At 46.3% G+C, this 13,388-nt stretch overlaps 1 protein-coding gene across 1 annotated transcript in view; it reads right to left on the minus strand.

Moving 5' to 3' along the window:
- Positions 1-2,317: 2,317 nt before the first annotated feature.
- Positions 2,318-13,388, minus strand: part of ACOXL (acyl-CoA oxidase like) — a 424,916-nt gene continuing 413,845 nt past the window's right edge. The window contains 1 exon segment of the mRNA XM_049784649.1: positions 2,318-2,527. Coding sequence (XP_049640606.1) covers positions 2,318-2,527 — 210 coding nt within the window.

Below are 13,388 nucleotides of genomic sequence, written 5' to 3' on the forward strand. Positions count from 1 at the left end.
GACACTCTCTCCGAGAAGTCAGCTGCTCCCGATCTGCAGATTGCTCATCCTCCTTGCTCCCGAGGTCGACCTAGAGACCTTTCTCAGATCCCCCCCACCCCCCCAGTGTGGCCCCTAAATTCTTCTCTCGTGCCGAACTCCCTGGGTGAGAGACAGCCTTAACGGTTTGCTTTTAGAGAAAAGGCAGGGATTAATCCTGCTGGGGCGAGAACTGGGTGGGGAAGTGAGTATGTACACAACAGGTCAAATAGAGGAAAGAATTGGGGGGTGCTTTAAAAAGAGGTGCCTGTGAATAAAGCCAGGCTTTATTGGGCCCTTAAAGAACCTTCCGGGAACTTTGTCTCAGAGTGCAGAGGCCGAATGAAGGGGCCGCGGGGTTCGCACAGCTGGAGGAGGGCTGTTGGGTAGTTGCAATACTAACTCTACGCGCCCTTAGCTGCATTGGTCTCGGTTGTTGGTGGCCGCATCAAGGTTGTCCTCCGACCCACCTTGGTTTCTCTGCCCCCTCGCATACCCCCAGGTCCCTGCGAGTCTAGGGCTATGAGATAGCCCCGCTGGAGGTGTTGTGTGGGAGGGTGCTGGGTGGGGAGAAGCAACACCCTGCTGCGGGGGAGTACTGGTGAGAGAAAAGTAGAAACCAATTAAGTTTCAAGTCGCACTAAGTAAATCTAAGAAGAGCCTCGAACGAAAGGAGAAAAAAAGGGGACTTCGGTGCAAAACAGCAAGACAGCCAGCGCGGCTTTACTATGCCTAAGGGTTCGCTCGGGTCCGTTTGAGGGTTCAACAGCAGAAACAGAAAGCCCAGTCGTGGGTTCAAATCTACTCATGCATCCTCCGGCGAGTTGGCAGCGCCGGGAAGGAGAGGGGGGGCCTGGAGGATACGGACCAGCTTGTACCCAGGGTTTCCTCGGAAAGACGGGAAGGATGTGGGCGCTGCGGTGAAGCGTCAAAAGAAGGGACTCTCTCCGGGCTATAGTTTGGAGTTTAAGTCTAGGTTTGGGAGGTGGCAGCCGCCAACGAACGGAAAAACAAAAGAGACCCGTTGGGTCTATTGGGAGCCACAGACTCTTCGGTGCACCTAAATCGTCCGGGCGCTCAGTTGGTGTTGGGAGGCGAGGACACCGCTCGAAATAAAAGGCCAGGGTGATAAATCTTCCCTCCCCAGTGCAACTCGGCAGCACTTGCAAGCCTTTTCCTCTTCCTTGCGCTTACTAACCGACAAGTCCGGGAAAGCCTCGGGCCGGGCGCTCGTCCGGCGTAGGAGGCGGTTGGCCTAGGCAGGGCGCTCGCAGCGGCCGTGAATCCAATAAAGAGTACAAGGAACTTGTGCGGCTCCGAGGGACACTGCATTCTGAGGCCCTGGCTAGAAGCATGGGATTATTCCCCTAAGAACTCGACCCGAGCCCCCCCACAAGGAACGTGTAAGGTCAGGTAGGCGTTAGTTCTCCTTTTTGGTTCTTGGTGGACAAAGCAATGTGGTGCCTCCTCCCCCTGGGCCAGAAGCGGAGTGTGAAGGAGGATGGCCCAGGATATAATAGGGAGCCAGTACTGAGATCCCTGTCGCCCGCTCCTAGAGCGCGGAGCGAGGCAATTTCCAAGCTCGGAAACCCTTGCGGAACGGTCCTGGCTGGCCCCTCCCTGCCCGCTTCACACCCTTGGCAAAGAGCAGGAGAGCCTTCTCTTGGATCAATTTATTTTTATTGAACAGATAAAAACAGTTCTCTTTTTACGGAACAAATCACAACAAATGGCATACTTTAGACATGTGCGCGCGTTGAGCTCACGCATTCGACTGCGTGCCTTTGCAGCGAGCGCAACTCCAATCTCGCCAGCCTCACCCCTTCCTTGCCCAAGCATTTCCTCGCAGAGCCCCAGAGGGACCGATGTCATTGGAAAAAGCACATCTTTCGCCAAACTGAAACTTTGCCCCGGGGGTGTTTGATTTTGTTTGTTTGTTTGTTTGTTTAAGTCCCTGTCTCCACCCATCCAGTACCATGGTTTTCCAAAAAATCACTAGGAATCTGAGTCACGGCTGGCAGCGTGAGGGCTTGGGTGGCACCCGGCTGCGGCGTGCGTGCGACCGGTCAGGAGCGCCAAGAGCCTCAGCCTGGAAAAGTCGTAGCCAGGTCTGTCATGGGCAAGTCCCAAGTCCCTTGTCCCTGCACCCCCGAGAGGCCTGGGCCCCATCCACCCAGATCCCCGAGGGTCAGCGCGTGTCAGCCACCCACCCCGCCCCGTGTTACAGAAGCGGGCCTCGTGGCAGTTGCGGGCAAGCCACCAGCTTCCAGCCTGCCACACCCGCCCGAACGCCCGCCCGCTATAACTTGGCACCCAGCTGGGACTGTGGAGAGGGCGCCGCCGCCGCCGCGGCTCTGGCCTGGGGGAGCCGCGGTGCCTTGTAGAAGGCCCAGGGGGCCTGCGCGTTCCTGATGCCTGCGATGGGCGCATGAAGGGAAGTGCGAGGAATGTTGAAGGCGGCGGTCAACCTCAAGGCATCATCTTTCACCGAGTCACACAGATGCAGTAACTGCAAAACAGGACACCAAGGGCACAGGTCAGTGATTGGTTCCCTTGCAGTGGCCCAATGCCCACAGCTTCACTTCCCTCCCCAGCGCTGCCCGCGCAAGCAGCAGCAGCAGCAGCAGAAACGGTGCCGCCGAGTGGATTTCGTGGGCGGCCTTTGGCCATGAAGAGCCCGTGCAAGTATTTTTTTTTTCTTAAGTTACACCGGCAGCTCTCAGGGGTTACTCCTGGCTCTAGGCTCAGAAATAGCTTCTGGCAGGTTTTAGGGACCATATGGGATGCCGGGATCTGAACCAACATCCTTCTGCATGCAAGGCAAATGCCCTACCTCCATGCCAGCTCTCTTGCCCCCTCCCCCCATGCAAGTATTTTGAATCTAAAGAATGCCCAACTCTGGTAAAAGTTCTTTATGGGGTGGTGGGGGTGGTGTGTGTGTGTGTGCGTGTGTGTGTGTGTGTGTCTGTGTGTGTGTCTGTGTGTGTCTGTGTGTGTGTCTGTGTGTGTGTGGAGTGGAGCTGGAGCGATCTTGAACCGCCCTCTCCAGTTCTCCATCCCTCCTCTCCACCACCCAAGTGTCTGGGGTGCCACCCTCTGGCGCACTGACGAAACTGAACCAGGACACAGCAGCGCAGGTGAATTTGCCTGGGTTCTCCCCAGTCTAGCAGTGCCCTGGCACCTGGGCTCCATTTAGGAAGGGCTGCGAAGTGGGTAGGTGTGGCACGCCCACCTTTTGCCCCTTTCCTCTGGCTGCTCTGAGAAATGTTCTGCTATTAACACATTAACACCCTCCCCCAGGAAGTCCATGACGCCCTCTGATAAACCTCTGAGGAAAAGGTTAAGACAACCAGGCCATACACTGCTAGGAAGCTCAGAAAAACTGCATCGAGTTCATTTCCATACGTTTGCAGTGATTTCGGTACCAGTTCATAATTCAAATTCTTGTTAAGGACAAAACCAACCCCCCAAAAAAGCTCCCTTAAATAATTGTGTTTTTTTTTTTCTCTATAACTCAGTAAAGCAGCTATAAATTTTTCTCACTCACCAAAATAGTTAGTCCTCATCTCTCTAAAATTTCCTCTTTTATATTTAAGGTTTTAAAAGCATTACTCTGGACCTGAAAGATACTACGAGGGTAAAAGTGTTTGCTTAGCAGCACCAGAAATGACCTTTGAACGCAGAGCTAGGGGAAGAACTAAACATGGCCAGGTGCGTCCTACCCAAGAAAGAATCCCTAAATAAATAAAAATTCACTGTGAGAACCACAGTGTCTTTTGGGCAGCCCAGAATGGCAATCCAGGTGTCCAAAGTCAATAAGAAAAGTGTGTGTGTGTGTGTGTGTGTGTGTGTGTGGTGATAATGGGGGGTAGGGAGGGTCACCTAAATGGGGGTGGGGGAGAAGTCAGGGAGAAGCATAAATTATAACAGCCAACAATGCATCCTCCTTACAAATGTGCTCTATGACATCAGTAATTTCTAATGAAAAAAACTTCATTCTTCGCACACTGTGGTTAAGCACCATCAAATCAGTACTGAAAAGACTTTGATCATATTTGCAAGATGCACTACGATGAACTTTCACTGACCAAGATTTCAAGGTTTGTAATTAATACTCTTGACAAGTCCCTGACTAATCTGTCAACTCTCAATGTCTCTAACCACAGAGTTCAAAACCATGAGGTGGTGTACACAGCCCCTAAACTTTTACGCGTGTCCTACGAGCATTGTTCGAGATGATTTGCCCTTTAGGTTTTCACTATAAAAGGTAACTCATGATCAGATATTCAACCAGGGGGGTACAGGTGTTTGCAGGCCTATGTTTCTCAGCCTTTTTCCATCCATGGTCCCCTCTGACCTTGTTTCCTTTCTGTGGCCCCACCTATCTTAGTCTCCTGCTCTGGCTCCTATTTATACCAGTTTCATTTCTGGTCCCCTCAGAATATCCCAGAGGGGGTATGCAATCTATAGAAGACAAATACAGTTTGGGTCTGCCTGCTGCCACATACAGAATAAAGGGCACAGACCAAAAGTTTAGGAAACAGAATGTATTCAATGTATTTTTTAAACTTATAAAATAAAATTCTATTTTTTTTTCAGGAGTGAATTTGATAGGCCCTCTTTTGATTGAAAACCCTGATTTTCTCTGCTGAGGTGCTGTGTGTATTTGTGTGTGCATGCATGTGTGTGTGTGTGTGTGTGTGTGAGTTTGGTTGTTTTGGGCCACCCCCTGCTGGGCTCAGGATTGTGCTCAGGGGTGTCTCTTGTCAGGGCTTGGAAGACTTTTTGGGGTGACATGTATCAAACTGAGATTGTCCACATGCAAAACAATACCCTTATCCACTGTGTTAGCTCTGAAATTTTTTTGAAACCAACATTTTTAGAACTCTAAAATTAATTTCCTAGCTTTTTCTACTTGTCATGGACTGCAGTAGAATCCTCAAATTATTATTGCCTAGATAGAAATATTAGACATTGTTACTGTTAGAGTTTGACTGACCCTTTCACTTACCAATGGACCACAGGAGTTCTCTGTGGGGCAAAAATGGAGAACTGGAGATTTGAGGAGTAAACACAGGACCCCTATGGCATGGAGTTGTTGAGTTTTTGAAAATATAATCTCCTTAGTACAAAAGAAACTTAGGTTGCTAATATATCATTGGTTATCAGACACTTAAAGCTTTTTATTGCCAGGGAATCCCAGAGGACTAAGTCGTTTACTCCTAATAGGTAGAATATGAATGTTAAGTAAAGTTTACTGCTATTAAGGATTTGTTCTGTTATCAAACATGCTTCCACAGTGAAAAGCAATAAAAGCACAGATTGTAGCTGTCTTCATTCCATTCTGCCAGCTCATGATCCAATTAAGGTGTACTATGCACCCAAAGGTCACTACCATCTTTTTACAAAGAAAGTTCATTAGCTTTGGAAAAAAAACAAATACCAGTGAAGAATGCATCATTTTGAAGGTCCAGAGAAATAGTACAGCAAGTAAGGCACTTGCCTTGCTTGGAGCCAACCCAAACTCAAACCCTTATGCCTCTCCAGGAGTGATCCCTGCTCATAGAGCCAGGAGTAAGGCCTGACCACCACTGAGTGTGGCTCCAAACCAAAATAACATCAACAACAGTAAAATTAATTAGTTACAAATTCTTACAGAAAAAAATTTAAAGGGAAGATACAATACATCTAAGCATTGCTCTGAACCAATGAGAACATAAGATCCACTGGAACTAGCTGGTGAATGGGGGTTCAGAATTTCTTTTTGAGACAAAGTAGAAGCACCTAGATTTTGTAGTAGTATTAGTATTAGTAGTCATTAGTATTGGTCTGACATCTCACAAATACCTAAATACAATAGGGTATTTCCCATTTCCTCCCTCTCTACCTTCCAACCTTCCATCCTTCTTCCCTCCTTTTATTCCTCTCTTCACTTCTTCCTTCCCTTTTCTCATCTGTTCCTTTTTCTCCCCCTCCCATTCTCTCTCCCTTCCTTCTCTTCTTTTTCCTTCCTTCCTCCTTCCCTTCCTTCTTACTTTCTTTCTTCTTTCCCTCTTTCCTTCCCTCCCTCTCTCCTTCCTTCCCTCCCTTCTTCCCTCCCTCCCTCCCTCCCTTCCTTCCTTCCTTCCTTCCTTCCTTCCTCCCTCCCTCCCTCCCTCCTTCCTTCCTTCCTTCCTTCCTCCTTCCTTCCTTTCTTCCTTCCTCCTTCCTTCCTTCCTTCCTTCCTTCCTTCCTTCCTTCCTTCCTTCCTTCCTTCCTTCCTTCCTTCCTTCCTTCCTTCCTTCCGCCTCATAAAAGCAAGACAAGTGCTCTACCACTGAGCTACATCTTTTCTTTTTCTTTATGACTTTTCTTACATTTTTTTATTCCTCTTGGGAAATTACTGTGGTCAAGGATGCACAACGATCACCTTCTCAACATATCTTGGCACATTACTTTTACATAGCATTGGTGTTAATAATACAACATGCTTGGGTGCAGGGTGCCCAAATCCCTGGCAGTGACATCTCATCAGGTTTGCTCACCTTTTCCAACATCTCCACTTCTGAGCCTAGCATGACATAACAAGGTATTTTCTGTTTGTTGTCACTCCTTCCACTCACCCCTTTCTAGCTTGGACATAGTCATAGTCATTTTTTCTCCACCTTTGAATTTGGACTTCCTTGTCAACTGGCTTTGTTACAGAATATGAAGACAGTGATAGGGAGGTGAAATCCAGAGTATAGGATTTTTCAAAAAAGGGTTGAAGGGCAAAAGAGATAGTACAGTGGGTTGAACATTTGTCTTGCATGCAATCTCCCCAGATTCATTCCCTGGTCTCCCATCTGATCCTCTCTGTCTCGGCCTGTCAGGAACAATCCATGAGTGCAGAACCAGGAGTAAACCCTGAATACTGCTGGATGTGACCCAAACCAAAATGTTGAGCTGATTTCTTATCTTCTGAAGGCATCAGGTATCTTTCAGGATAAATGCACACCTACATGAACTTCCCAGTATCCATACCACATCTAGTTTCCATCCTTTAGTGTATTGTAGGGCTACCCTTTCAGTTCCCAGCACCCCTTTCACTCTTCCATTCTCATAGTCTAAGAGTTCATTTTTCTTTTGCTTTGTTTATCTCCAAAAAATTAGTGAAATTATATAATATTTGCTGGGTTTAGGTAGTAACAAAAATATTCCTGACTCACCCTCTCCTGGGAACTGAACAATTGGTTGTGCAGAAGCTGGCAGAATCTGGCCTGCTAGAGGACAGACCACCTGGAGACCAAGAGGCCTCTGTTGACTGCAGCCCCATTGTCAGGCATGCCTGAGGCCATCTTGAACACCTCAGTTCTGCTAACCACAAAAGATGGGCTGTTTCACAGATTGGAACCTCTACTCATGAGCTCTCCATATTCCTTTGAACTATAAGCCTGAACATTTGTTATTTGGTGTTACTTGGTTAGAGCAGTGTGTTATATAACAAGAAATAATTAAAGCAGAAAGCATCCTTAAAACCTCAAATTGCTGGGACTGGAGAGATAGCATGGAGGTAGGGCATTTGCCTTATATGCAGAAGGACGATGGTGTGAATCCTGGCATCCCATATGGTCCTTCCAGCGTGCCAGGAGCAATTTCTGAGAATAGAGCCAGGACAGGAGTAACCCCTGAGCACTGACGGGTGTGACCCAAAAACCAAAAAAAACACAAAAAACGAAACTTTAAATTGCCACTTTGAAATTGCCATATTATCTACTATAATTAATTATATTAAATATATAATAATGGTATATAATTATTATATAATAAAATATGTACAAGTAAATAAGCACCTAATTTGAAATTTTATGTTTGGCAATTTAAACTTTCAATTTTCTTGCTGTTTACTCTTTATATGTTTTAAGTGTATTCATTATCACTCAAGGCACTTGTTTTGCTCATAGCCAAGCCCTGTTTAATCCCCAGCAATAAACAATGTCCCCAGTAATAAACATGGTCCCTTGAGTGACACCAGGAGTGATTCATGAGCACATAGCCAGTGAGTGCCACTGTCAATGGGCCCCTCAAATAAAAATTAAATGACTATATGGTCCTAACAACTCTGTCACATCAGCATTAGAAGCCATTGATTGTCCTTTTTGAAATTTGTAGTCTTCCTTATTCTTGATATAATGAGCGATTTTAATTGAATTTTTAATTTAATTGAACTTTTTGGTTTATTACATTAATAGCACATATGAGTTCCTCTTTAAATGTCTGACCTCTTATAGTATTTGGCAGTAAAAATTTTTTTTTTCAAGTCTCATTAAAATCCCTTCCAAAGTGCTTGCTATCCCCCTCCCTCCCACGCTCACCCCACCTCTCTTTATACACACATATCCCCTTTCTCTTTACCCCTCTCTCTTCTCATTAGAGAACATTTGGGAGGTGGCATGGCATGGTCAGGTGTGACATTGTTCTCTGTCCACTGGTGCCAAGTGGAAATCCTCATGCAGACTGCCCTGTACACCTCCATTTACCACTAGCTGGAATCTGAGAGCCAGCAGCTTGCAAATTCCCCCTTGCTTTCCCCTCTAATCTTTTTTTTGGGGAGGTAGGAGGGGGCTTTAGGCCACACCTGGTGATGCTCGGGGGTTACTCCTGGCTATGCTCTCAGAAATTGCTCCTGGCTTGGGGGAATCAAACCACTGTTTGTCCTAGGCTAGCGTGGGCAAGGCAGACACCCCACTGCTTGCGATATCGCTCCGGCCCCTCCCCTCCAATCTTCTGAGTTTTTACCTTATCTACATTGTCCCAGGGACCATACCAGCAACACATCTTACAAAAGAATGTTAAGCAGATTGGGAAGGTATCACTTTTAAAAGGTGACATTCTGGAATACATATTCCAGGAGGCCCAGATTCGGTAAAATAAAAGAATTACATATAGAATCTTCTTAGACCTAGTAGATGAAAAGGCAGCACCAGACAGACCATGATTAGCATATTCAGCAAGGAAATAAAAGAGGGAAAAGTTAATGGGGATCTAATAACCAGATGCCTTGCAATTGGGGTGGTGAATTCACAGAAAATTCTTAAGATGAAAGGGCATGAGGGAGGCTGAAATGCAGGAATGAAGGTCTACTATTTATTCTCTTGGGTTTTTGATAGAGGGTTAATAAGCTCACAGGTCAATTTCCCTGTGAGATGACAAGAAACATATGTGTTTAATAAATGTGACAGGATATACAGAAAAGAAGTGTTAAACTTCCCAAACTAATCAAAACCACCAATAAACTAAAATCTAAACAAGGGCTCCTTGTGTGTGACACCAGGCGGGGAAAATCCGCGAAAGTACACCGGCCCAGTGGGGCTCAGCTGTGAAAGACTGTGAGTGTGACCTGTCTATGTCTGTCTACTGTCCTCTTGCGTGAAACTCTTGCGAGTGGGGCAAAAAGAGCCTCCAGAAACCTCGCTCGCCCAGACGCCATTTTCAGGGAGGGACTTCAGAGCATAAAAACCGGCTAACCTTTGCAAAAGCTGGCTCCCTGTGTGTGACACCAGGCGGGGAAAATCCGCGAAAGTACACCGGCCCAGTGGGGCTCAGCTGTGAAAGACTGTGAGTGTGACCTGTCTATGTCTGTCTACTGTCCTCTTGCGTGAAACTCTTGCGAGTGGGGCAAAAAGAGCCTCCAGAAACCTCGCTCGCCCAGACGCCATTTTCAGGGAGGGACTTCAGAGCATAAAAACCGGCTAACCTTTGCAAAAGCTGGCTCCCTGTGTGTGACACCAGGCGGGGAAAATCCGCGAAAGTACACCGGCCCAGTGGGGCTCAGCTGTGAAAGACTGTGAGTGTGACCTGTCTATGTCTGTCTACTGTCCTCCTGCGTGAAACTCTTGCGAGTGGGGCAAAAAGAGCCTCCAGAAACCTCGCTCGCCCAGACGCCATTTTCAGGGAGGGACTTCAGAGCATAAAAACCGGCTAACCTTTGCAAAAGCTGGCTCCCTGTGTGTGACACCAGGCGGGGAAAATCCGCGAAAGTACACCGGCCCAGTGGGGCTCAGCTGTGAAAGACTGTGAGTGTGACCTGTCTATGTCTGTCTACTGTCCTCTTGCGTGAAACTCTTGCGAGTGGGGCAAAAAGAGCCTCCAGAAACCTCGCTCGCCCAGACGCCATTTTCAGGGAGGGACTTCAGAGCATAAAAACCGGCTAACCTTTGCAAAAGCTGGCTCCCTGTGTGTGACACCAGGCGGGGAAAATCCGCGAAAGTACACCGGCCCAGTGGGGCTCAGCTGTGAAAGACTGTGAGTGTGACCTGTCTATGTCTGTCTACTGTCCTCTTGCGTGAAACTCTTGCGAGTGGGGCAAAAAGAGCCTCCAGAAACCTCGCTCGCCCAGACGCCATTTTCAGGGAGGGACTTCAGAGCATAAAAACCGGCTAACCTTTGCAAAAGCTGGCTCCCTGTGTGTGACACCAGGCGGGGAAAATCCGCGAAAGTACACCGGCCCAGTGGGGCTCAGCTGTGAAAGACTGTGAGTGTGACCTGTCTATGTCTGTCTACTGTCCTCTTGCGTGAAACTCTTGCGAGTGGGGCAAAAAGAGCCTCCAGAAACCTCGCTCGCCCAGACGCCATTTTCAGGGAGGGACTTCAGAGCATAAAAACCGGCTAACCTTTGCAAAAGCTGGCTCCCTGTGTGTGACACCAGGCGGGGAAAATCCGCGAAAGTACACCGGCCCAGTGGGGCTCAGCTGTGAAAGACTGTGAGTGTGACCTGTCTATGTCTGTCTACTGTCCTCTTGCGTGAAACTCTTGCGAGTGGGGCAAAAAGAGGCTCAGAGGAGCAAGGCCGCTCCGCTTCGCTACGCGGCCGTGCACTCTTTCTAAGGAAAGAACTCCATTGCAACAAGAAGGAAAAATCACACTAAGAACAGCGCTATATCACAGAAGCAAACATTTCTCTCTGGACTGTCTTCTCTGTTGCATGCTCGGGCCTAAGATTTGACCCAGTGTGAGGCTTCATCCACGGAGGACTCCCCTCCCTTAGAGGCAAGTCAGCCCATCCAGAAAGGGAGGAGCCAGAGGAGTGTGCTGCCTACATCATATAGACAATGAATACCACCACAACACGTAGAAAAACCCACAATACAAGTGTGACAATGGGGAAACAACGCAGGCCAGCATCAGACATAGAGAATGAAGATGACAATTCTGAGGACCAGATAATGACTGAACAACTAATCAACCTCTCAGATAAGGACTTTAGACTAGCAATATGGAAGGTGCTCAACAGACTCCAAGAAACCATGGATCGAGTTGAACAGAACACTAATAAGAACCAAGAAAATATGAAGGCAGAAATGACAAAACTCCAAACTGAAATAACATGTCAACTAACAGGACTGAAAAAGTCAGTAAACGAAGTGAATGACAAAATGGATAAGCTCTGGGACAGGGTATCAGAAGCTGAGAATAGACTTGGTGCTGTGGAAGATGAGATACATAACAATTCCATACAGCAGGAGAGATTGGACAAAAAACTTAAAGCAAATGAGCAGACAATGGAAAAATTAGTCAAAGAATGGGAACAGACGAAAATAGAAGTCTATGATAAGATCAACAGAAACAACTTAAGAATCATTGGAGTCCCAGAGACCCAGGAAGAAAATTTCCAGGAAGAATCAATGGTCAAGAACATCATTAAAGAGAAACTTCCAGAGCTAAAGGATATATGTGATCAAATCCTGCATGCCCGAAGAGTACCAACCAAAAGAGACCCCAGAAAAACCACCCCAAGACACATCCTAGTCACAATGACAAATCCCACAGATAGAGACAGAATTCTGAAAACAGCAAGATCAAAAGGGGAAATCATGTTCAAGCAAGCTTCCCTGAGATTTACAGCAGACCTGTCACCAGAAACGCTCAATGCCAGAAAGCAGTGGTGGGATATTGTGACAAGACTGAATGAAATGAATGCTTCACCCAGAATACTATACCCAGCAAAACTCACTTTCCGGTTTGATGGAAGAATACATGGTTTCACAGACAAAAAACAGCTCAGAAACTTCACAGACACAAAACCAGTCTTAAGAGAAAAACTGAAAGACCTAATCTAAGACAAGACTACCCAAAAGACACACCAAATTTTGAAATAAAGATGGCGTTAAATCCCAGGACAATTCTTTCTCTCAACGTCAATGGACTAAATGCACCAGTTAAGAGACACAGAGTGGCTAAATGGATCAAAAAACTCAATCCAACCTTCTGCTGCCTACAAGAAACGCACCTGAATAGTCAGAACAAACATAGACTCAAAATAAAAGGCTGGAGAAAAGTTATCCAAGCAAACAACACCCATAAAAAAGCTGGAGTGGCCATACTAATATCAGATAATGCAAACTTTATACTCAGGAAGGTTGTAAGGGACAAAGACGGACATTTTATATTAATCAAGGGGCACGTAGAGCAGGAAGAATTCACTCTCCTAAACATATATGCACCGAATGAGGGGCCAGCAAAATATTTAATACAACTGTTGACAAATCTGAAAAATAATATCAACAACAACACAATAATTGTGGGGGACCTTAACACGGCTTTGTCAACACTGGACAGGTCAACAAGACTGAAACCCAACAAGAATATACTAGACCTGAGGAGAGAAATGGAAGAAAGAGGCCTAGTGGATATATATAGGACACTCCATCCCCAGAAACCTGGATACACATTCTTCTCCAATGTACATGGGACATTCTCCAGGATAGACTACATGCTGGCACATAAAACATACGTCCATAAGATCAAGAGGATAGAAATTTTGCAGACTACCTTCGCTGACCACAAGGCTCTGAAATTATTTGTGAACTCCAAAGGGACTCAGAAGAAACACTTTAACACCTGGAAGTTAAACAGCCTCATGCTCAATAACCAGTGGGTCCGAGATGAAATCAAGGAGGAAATAAAAAGGTTCCTGGAAACAAATGACAATCAAGACACTAACTCTCAGAACTTATGGGACACAGCAAAAGCAGTACTGAGAGGAAAATTTATAGCTTTGCAAGCACACATCAGGAAGGAAGAAGGAGCTTACCTGAGTAGCTTAATGACACAGCTAATAGAACTAGAAAATGCTCAACAAAAGGACCCAAGAATAGGAAGACAGAAGGAAATAACAAAGCTGAGAGCAGAAATCAACGAAGTGGAAACTCAAAAAACAATCTGAAAGATCAACGAAAGCAGAAGTTGGTTCTTTGAAAAAATAAACAAGATTGATAGACCACTGGCAAACATAACAAAGAAAGAGAGAGAGAGAAACTTGATAACTCGTATCAGGAATGAAAAAGGAGAGATCACTACTGATATGACAGAGATTCAAAGGGTAATCAGAAACTACTTTGAAAAACTCTACG

This window comes from Suncus etruscus, chromosome 12, assembly GCF_024139225.1.
Source record: "Suncus etruscus isolate mSunEtr1 chromosome 12, mSunEtr1.pri.cur, whole genome shotgun sequence".
In the NCBI taxonomy this organism is placed as follows: Eukaryota; Metazoa; Chordata; class Mammalia; order Eulipotyphla; family Soricidae; genus Suncus; species Suncus etruscus.